This window comes from Corticium candelabrum, chromosome 2, assembly GCF_963422355.1.
Source record: "Corticium candelabrum chromosome 2, ooCorCand1.1, whole genome shotgun sequence".
NCBI lineage: Eukaryota > Metazoa > Porifera > Homoscleromorpha > Homosclerophorida > Plakinidae > Corticium > Corticium candelabrum.
In genome coordinates, this window is record NC_085086.1 from 163323 (window position 1) to 172707 (window position 9385).

Sequence of the window (9385 nt, forward strand, 5' to 3'; positions counted from 1 at the left end):
GACAGACAGACACACACAAACAGACAGACAGTACAGAATCTTTTATGTTAATCAGAACTTATTTGTTTTTAGCATAACATCTTGTACAAGAAATAAATGTATTGACAGACAGACAGACAGACAGACAGCGATACCGACAGAAAGACTGACAAACAGACAGACATAAAATACAGACAAACAGAGAGACACAATGACAGACTCACGAACAGACAGACAGAAGAAGAGACACACTGACAGACAGACAGACACCTTGACAGACAAACGGACAGACAAACAGACAGACACACTGATAGACAGACCGACCGACACACTGAGAGATAGGCAGACACACTGACAGACAAACAGAGAGAAAGACACACTGACAGACAGACGGACACACACACTGACAGACAAACAGACACACTGATAGACAAACAGACCGACCGACAAACAAACAGACAGACACACTGACAACAGACGGACAGAAACAGACAGACACACTGACAGACAAACAGACAGACAAACAAACAGACAGACACACTGATAGATAGACAGACACACTGACAGACAAACAGACAGACAGACACAATGACAGACAGACAGACAGATAGAGAGTAAGACAAACAAAAAGACTGACAAACAAACAGACATAAATACATACAAACAGACAGACTCACTGACAGACTCATGGACAGACAGACTGACAGACAAACAGACACACTGACAGACAAACAGACAAATTGACAGAAAAACAGACAGACTGACAGACAAACAGACACACTGACAGACAAACAGACAAATTGACAGAAAAACAGACAGACTGACAGACAAACAGAAACAGTCAGACACACTGACAGACAGACGGACAGGCACACTGACAGTCAGACAAAAACACTGACAGAAAAATGGACAGACAAACAAACAGACAGACACACTGATAGACAGACCGACAGACACACTAACACATAGACAGACACACTGACAGACAAACAGACACAAAGAAACTGACAGACACACTGACAGACAGACAGACATAAATCCTACATTATAGTCACTTATCTTGAACTTTTAGTTACAAATTTGTTATAGTAATATAACGTTTACTGTATTAGCATTGATGTTTACAATAAACGATCTACAACAGACAGACAAAACACAAACAAACCGATAAACAGAAAAACTGCAGACAAACAAATGAACAAACAAACATCCATACATGCATACATATAAATAAAAATTTATTTAAAACCAACCAATAAATATAAAACTAATTTCTATAAATTGTTTGTATTTCTCCACTTTCTATTAATTAAATAAAATTATAATAATATTCAATATTAATACATTTATTATTAGTACATAACATCTCATACATCACATCAACACATACAACAAGAACAAACACAAACACTCACCTTAGTCTTCAGATTACCATCAGCATTAGCTGATAATAACATAACAATTAGTGAATCATAACCACGATATGCTGCACACATTAAAGCAGTCGAACCCTGTAATAACAATAATTATGTTTTATTATTTGTATAGAGATAGTGCGTGCGGGGGCCAGGAGTAGGCGTTCCCTGTAGTACCCGTATTTGCCGCCATTTTAGGAGGCAAGTTTCTGTCCTCGGCAGGCATCTCTGTTTGCGACGGCGGCTTGTACAACATTTCAAGGACGTTCAACTGTGTGTTACATAGTACGGCGACACTATACTAATTGCGAAAGATTTAAACCAAATTTTATCCGTGAATTCGGGAGTTTAACGTGATTTCGTAGTCTGATGGTCGAGTGCGATAAAGCTAATTCTTAGAATAGAGATTATGGAACAGAAGTCTAAAAGCCTCTCCGACGAATCGCAGAAGCGATACGAGGAGAAAGTTGTACCTGCGGGCCTAAATACAGGTAGAACGGAGGCCCAACTGTGGACGGAGAAGCAAGAAGTATTCCCGACATGAATTGGAGTGACATGATGTTGTATATGATTGTGTGCTGTTAGGTGTACTAGACCTTTCTTGAGACGAACAAATCTCTCTCTACTGGAAGTGATCGTAGCAACCTAACCCATCCTTGCAGATGGTACCCAGTCAGGATTAGTTGAGTCATACACAAAGGATGGCTTTCCTAGAATTATTCAGAGTAGCATAGATTACTCTTTTAGTACAGAGCATACTAGAAATGACAGCTCTACCAGACGGAAAGTGCTCAGAGCAAACACGCCAATGCTGCGACGGCTTCCAGTCCTTTCTGACTAGGCTGGAGATCCACGCTGCCCGTTGCCTGTTGCTCAAATGACGCGTTTCAGGTCCCTGACTGGTTGGTATAGCCGGTATAGACTAAAAACGTATGTTGCTGCCCTGAATTCTACGATCGTGGCAGCCGAAAACAGAGCAACTCGTAGCCATGCTAGTACGCTTGCCCCCTAAGATGACGACTTCCGGGATATCACGTGATTGTGACGTCAAACGCACTATCTCTATCTAATATAATATACGTCCTATCACAAATCTCATTACATCATTCAATATCATTCTATTCATCCATCCATCCATCCATCTCCGAATGTTGACATGGCACGGATTGTGCTAGGATCGCTGGTTGTCGGTTGACCTAGTCGGCTCGTGGTTATTCATTTTCACGATTAAATACCTCAAGACTATAGTTTTTAACAGGCCATCAACATGTCTCAAACAGCTTCTCCGGCACCAATCTCTGGTACCAACTCCTGGTGGTCTATCTCATGCAATTGTACAGGTTGTGCATGGACCGGATCAAAGAACCGTTTTCTTGAGCATTTTAGACTGGTACATGACCCGGACGACTTTCCATCGCATCTCAAATTTGAATTACGGCTATCTCAATGTCCCGGATGCAGACACTGGTTTCAACGCCTGAATCAGCATCTCTCCAAATGCAAACCGTACCATGAGCTGAATAAACAACAGTTGACTTGTCAAATGCCATCTGTCAACAGAAACACCACGTCTCGACGGCATAACAACGGATCTGGCAATAGCAACATAATATCCGGGATCTGTAGCCCTGTGAGATCACAAAGGCCATATGATAATGAAAGCACAATCTCTGGGAGATCTAGCCTTCCGACATGTATCTCAAATGTCACGTCCTCAGGCAACAGAAATTCAACGTCTTGGATGTCTTGCCAAGGAACTCCCACCACCATGCGTTGTGAATCTCCTGTACCGTCAACGGACAGCTCTCACACCTCTTTATTTCACCTGCCATCATTTAAAAAGTGTGCCGCAACAAGTTTCAAATGGAATGATTTAGATGGCTCGGAAGCATGCAAGGAATTGTCCAGAATCTATGACGACGTCGTCTTTTGGAGAAAAAATCTGTTCCTTGTACCTTCAGGACGAGTTGGAAAAGATTTTGTTTCTGAAATGTGTAATCTTTTGCAAGCATATAGCAATGCAACAGCTATGGAAGGTATTGCACTGAAAGCTTTCGTTGTCCTGCAAGTCTTGTTGTTGCAAAAGCCCAGTGCAAAATCAAAGAGCAGGGATCACGTCCATCACCTCCAGCGTCGGCTGAACTTGTGGAAGGAAGGAAGATTTGATGAGTTGTTTAGGGAAGGAAAAGCTATACAGCAGCGCCTAGAGTCATCAAAGAAACCCCCTTCAAATCAACAGATTGAACGAATATTCAGTCGCCTAATGGTTCAAGGCAAGTTGAACGCTGCTCTTAGATATTTGTCAGACAATACCAATGGAGGAATCTTGGCAATGGATGAAGTAGTGGAAGGGTCCAATGGTCAAACTGCCATGAATGTTCTCAAAGAAAAGCACCCAGCCTCGCAACCAACATCAAACTCGGCGCTTCTTCGAGGACCAGTCAATGACATACCAGCGGTTATATTTGAACAGATTGATGGAGATGCCATCAAACGAGCAGTTCTACAAACTCAAGGCTCCAGCGGTCCATCTGGAATGGTCTCTAATGCTTGGCGTCGTCTTGGTTGTTCTTTTGGTTGTCAGTCGGCTGAGCTATGCAACTCCCTCGCTAGCCTTGCAAAAAGACTCTGCACAGAATTCGTTGACCCTCGTGGCTTACAGGCGTTTGTTGCATGTAGACTAATACCACTCAATAAATGTCCTGGCTTAAGGCCAATTGGGATTGGTGAAACATTTAGAAGAATAATTTCGAAATCTATTGCAGCAGTAGTGAAGGACGACATCTGCCAATGTGCTGGTTCATTGCAAGTTTGTGCATGGCAAGAAGGTGGCTCTGAAGCTGAAATTCATGCCATGAGATCAATATTCCATGCTGATGAGTGTGACTGTGTGTTGCTTGTGGACGCAAAAAATGCATTCAACACACTCAATCGTAATGCGACCTTGCATAATTCTAGGATAATATGTCCTGCTCTCTCAACAATACTGATTAACACCTACAGAGTGGCAATTAACATGTACGTTATCGGCGGAGAGATAATACAATCAGTGGAAGGAACAACTCAAGGAGACCCATTAGCTATGGCAATGTATGCCATCGGAACTGTTCCTCTGATCTTTAGCCTTGCGGGAATCTGTAAACAAGTATGGTTTGCAGACGATGCGATTGGAGCAGGTACCATAAATGAAGTTTGGAAATGGTGGGACAAGCTGACTGAAGTAGGAGGGGATTTTGGTTATCAAACCAATGCGACCAAGTCATGGTTAATCGTGAAACCTGAGGCAAAGAAACAAGCTGAAGTGGTCTTTGCAAATTCTGGTGTTCATATAACAACTACAGGAAAACGACATCTGGGTGCTGCCTTGGGTGATGACTGCTTTGTCGGGGAGTATATACGATGAAAGGTAGATGAATGGGCTAAGCAAGTGTTGAACTTGAGATTAATTGCAAAAACGCAACCACACGCTGCTTACTCAGCATTTACACATGGTTTGATACGGAGATGGAACTTCCTGCTGCGTACAGTCAAAGAGATTTCACATCTAATGGCTCCATTGGAGAAGATCGTCCGTCAACAATTCATTCCTGCTCTCAAAGGTCAAACGGCTATCAGTGACGAAATGAGAAGCCTTCTAGCTCTACCTTGTAGACTTGGTGGTCTAAATATTATTGACCCTACACAAATGGCTGATTGGCATTATCAAACTTCAGAACGAATTACCGCCCCTCTTGCAGCTGAGATTGTAAATCAACAACCTTCCTACTATGTAGACAAGAAAGAAAATCAAAAAACAAAAAAGGCATCAAAGTCAGAGAAAGAAGCAGCCCATAAATCAACCTTGAACAAGTTGAAAAGTGACGCATCTCCCTCGCTAAGAAGAACCATAGAACTGGCAGGAGAAAAGGAAGCATCGAGCTACTTGACTGTCTTGCCGATCCAAAATCATGGATTTCATCTACCAAAGTGTGAATTTAGAGATGCCATTTGTTTAAGGTATGGGTTGTCAATGAAGGGCGTTCCTCAAAGTGCTCATGCGGGTCAACATTCAATGTTGACCATGCTATGATATGCCCCAAAGGAGGATTTCCAACTATCAGGCATAACGAAGTGAGGGACATCACTGCAGATTTGATTAGTGAAGTATGCTCGGATGTGGCCATCGAACCGAGGCTAAACCCCCTCTCAGGTGAATGCCTACACAATCGTACTGCCAACAGGGACGAAGAGGCACGGCTGGATGTTTCGGCAAGAGGTGTATGGCGTCGTGGTGAACGCGCATTTTTCGATATTAGGGTGTTTTACCCCAACGCGCAAAGTTACCAGGAGATGACCTTACCCCAAATCTTCCGGAACCATAAACTTGAGAAGCAGAGAGCCTATGGCGAGAGAGTCAGAGAAATTGAAGGAAGTAGCTTCACTCCATTAGTGTTGTCGTCAACTGGAGGCATTGGAAGAGAAGCAAACACTTTCTACAAACGGCTAGCCAGCCTGATCTCAGACAAACAGAACACTTCCTACAGTCAAACAATGGCACTAATACGATGCAGACTGAGTTTTTCTCTACTACGATCTGCAATTCTTTGTGTTAGAGGGACGAGGTCATCGAAGCGCCATCCAGTACATCTTGACTGTGTTGACAGCATCGTCAGTGAGGCTCGCCTCATTGTCTAAGAACTCCTTTAGAACTAGTATATTGCATTATTGGTACAAACTATTGGATTGTATTCGATGTTGACTGTTAGACAACTAACCTGTAATAGAGCAGCAATATGTTGAAAATATATGTATAGAACCCACCCACCCACCCACCCACCCACCCATCCACCATCCATCCATCCATCCATCCATCCATCCATTCACTCTCAACACTTACATAAGGAGTTGCTTTGTTAACTTTTGCTCCTTTCTGTAACAGAAATTGTGCAATTGATATGTAGCCTTTATCACAAGCTATAACAAGTACAGGACATCCCTAAAATAGAGTGAGTTGTTATCAACAAACAAAAAAACGAGTCACTCAGTCAATAACATACATCACTACCACATGCATTACATGAGGCTCCTGCATTCAAAAGAGCTTCCACCTCATCGACTTTGTTGTTCTCTACAGCCCTCGCTAACCTCCAATCCATGTGTGGTGTGTCTCAATCATCCTAACATAACATTAACATAGCCTCGTCCCCAGACTCTCTCGCGCTAGTCTTGTCCGGTGCCCGTATGACAATTCCAGGCGCGAGAGAGTCTGGGATCATCCCGCCTACTTCCTGCCGTATCTCCTTTCTAAACGCTTACTAAGTGTCACCCCCAACGTTATCACTGTCACCCCCAACGTCATCAAGTGTCCCGTAACTTCAAAATCAAATTAGCGTTAGCACTAATCCAATAAACGTACCACACGGGATGCTATGACCATTGTTTGGTGTTTATGGCATATCCAGGACTTGCAGACAACTGAAGCATGTTGAAAAGGTAAGTCTATGGAGAGTTGGTGACGGGAGTCGTGTAAGCTTGTAGTCTGAGACCTACGATTGGCGGAGTGATGACCATCTATGTAGTTCACACGCGCATCTCCTTTGCGGTCAGTACGTACACCGTTTGCGCGCAGACTCTATTCTATAGCAAAAAGCGCGCAATGACAAGGGAACGGGTTGATCTTGACAGGAAACTACGGTCTACCCTTCGAGAAGTCTTCAAGTATGAAAACTTCCGGGAGGGTCAACTTGAAGCTTCCAGGGCTATTCTTTCGCGGAAAGATGTATTTGTTAGAATGAGGACTTCTGGTGGAAAGTCACTGTGTTATCTGCTACCTGCTATGGTCCTGTCTGGTTCATGCATTGTTGTTAGCCCTTTGATATCACTGATGGATGATCAGGTACCTAGGATTTAGATTGTATTGAACTTTTGTGGCTTGACACAGGCCAAATGTCTGTATCCTCCTCTCTCTCAACGTTAGTAAACTGGAGGAAAAATCAGTTTCTGTTACTCGCATACCTTCTCTATCAGATAATGAGCTGCTGGAGGATATATGTCTAGGAAAGTTCAAACTGAGTGAGCACTTGCATTGTAATTGTGGTTGTTCTGACAGGCCCAACAGGGTATCTTGTCTTTCTTATTTCAGTCTACATGTCACCCGAGGCAATTACTGGAAAGTTTTGCAGGAAGGCAATGTCTGAGAGATTGAAGGAAGTTATTACCTTCATTGCCATAGATGAAGCTCATTTAATTGAAGACTGGGGTAAATTTCGCCCTGCTTATAAAGAGCTTAACTATATCCGTTCCTGTCTACCGTTTGTCCCACTCATGGCTCTTTCAGCAACAGCTCCACAACAACTTATTGTTTCAGTCACTCAACAGCTAAATATGCCTGATTATGTCCTAGTGTCTGGATCCTTGAATCGGCACAACCTCTTCTTTTCTTTGGATTCATCCAAGTGTATGTTGTCTGTCTTTCACTTACTTTCTTCAATGTTGTCATCAGTGAAGTCTCCAGAAGTAATTCCTAAGACATTGATATTTTGTAGGGCTAAGGACACCCTGTATAGTGTTTATGTCCATCTCGTCCGTAGCTGTAGTGCTGCCACCAAGGGCTGTGTAGGTCAGTATCACGCGACGATGTCTCTAGAGTGTCGGTCACAACACTATGAGAATTTTAAGAGTGGAAGGCAGAGAGCAATGGTAGCCACAAGTGCATTTGGTCTTGGTATAGACATTGATGATATCACTGAAGTGATCTTGTTTGGTGTGCCAGACAAGACATCAGAATTGGTGCAGTTAGCTGGTCGTGGAGGAAGAGACTCAAGGCGATTGTGTCTGGTTAGATTTGTGGCACATGCCCGTGATCTTAAAGACACTGGGCCTGACGTCTTAAAACTTTGTTCAAATACATCTTGTTTGCGGAAAGTAATAATTCGTGACATTTTGCAGTCTGAGGAGCTTTTACCAGCCTCTGATTTATGTTGCTCTTTCTGCTCCTCTATTGAACGTCCACGTGTGTTTGTCACCAAAATACCATGTACAGATGATGGCACTCCAATTCCTTGTAGATCTGGAGCTTTGAGATCACGTCGAGTTCTTGCAGGGCAAAGAGTTGCATTAAAACAATCGTTGCTAAAGTTTAGGGAAACTGCAGGAGGCACACGATTTAGGCGGAGAGGTCTAGATGGAGTACTTTCCATGGCAGTGATTGACAAAATTGTAAAGAGATGTAATAAGATTTGTTCAGAAGAAGATGTGGTACCACTAGGCGTGGTAAAAGAGTTCAGTGCACCTGTATTTCAATTAATCGAGGGTCATATACCTAACACTGTAACCCAAATTGCTTTGAGGCGTACAAGTGATAACACAGATGTAATTAACTGTAGAGCGCTGTAGAAATGTTTTGGGGGATTGTAGCAATAACCTATGAAATTTATGTTAGTGGTATAATTTAGTGCTATAATAGTGCTATAACGCTACAATAAAGCCTAGCACTTCGTCATGTTTCATTGTCTTGCAGAAAATCGATTTCCTCATGGTCTTCATCTGTTGATTTGTCTTCATCAAGATGTAGTTCCTCTTTCTTCAGGAATTTGGCCAGCCATTGTTTGGACAATGCAATTTCATATCCTTTACGCTCTGGTGTTGTGAAGCACCTATTTGATGGTAATGTTCTTTGAGAAATTCGACAGGTTGCTCTGGAGTCAATCAAGCTTGATACCATCATTTGAATGTCTTTTTCAGCCTTTGAGCTTTGATGTCGTGTTCCGTTGTGAGTAGCAAAGACCTCTTCATCACACAATACTGCTGCATCGTGTAGCATGTGAGCTGCTAAACTTATCATTTTTAGGTGATGGAGAGTGAGGTTACCACCAGATGACCTAAGTGCTGTTTTGATCACGAGATTGTGATGTTCAACAGCCATGTCAATTGCCTTTCCATGACCTGGCCGACCCGACGAATTGACTGTTCTGTTGTGAGTGACTATGTAGGACAGCCACTTTGAAAAATCA

At 42.8% G+C, this 9385-nt stretch overlaps 1 protein-coding gene across 1 annotated transcript; it reads left to right on the forward strand.

The window, feature by feature from the left end:
* Window positions 1-7029: 7029 nt before the first annotated feature.
* LOC134198256 (uncharacterized) lies at window positions 7030-8768 on the forward strand. The gene is made up of 3 exons (XM_062667617.1): window positions 7030-7091; window positions 7315-7424; window positions 7483-8768. The coding sequence occupies exons 1-3, from the start codon at window positions 7030-7032 to the stop codon at window positions 8766-8768; spliced, it is 1458 nt and encodes a 485-aa protein (XP_062523601.1).
* The last annotated feature ends 617 nt before the right edge of the window (window positions 8769-9385 follow it).

Bases quoted from the DNA above. Each gene is read 5' to 3' on its own strand.
- LOC134198256 (XM_062667617.1), top strand. From the start codon at position 7,030: ATGACAAGGGAACGGGTTGATCTTGACAGGAAACTACGGTCTACCCTT. The intron at 7,092-7,314 runs GTATGAAAACTT...GGCTTGACACAG, and splicing joins ACCCTTCGAGAAGTCTTCAA to GCCAAATGTCTGTATCCTCC. The intron at 7,425-7,482 runs GTCTAGGAAAGT...TTGTTCTGACAG, and splicing joins TGAGCTGCTGGAGGATATAT to GCCCAACAGGGTATCTTGTC.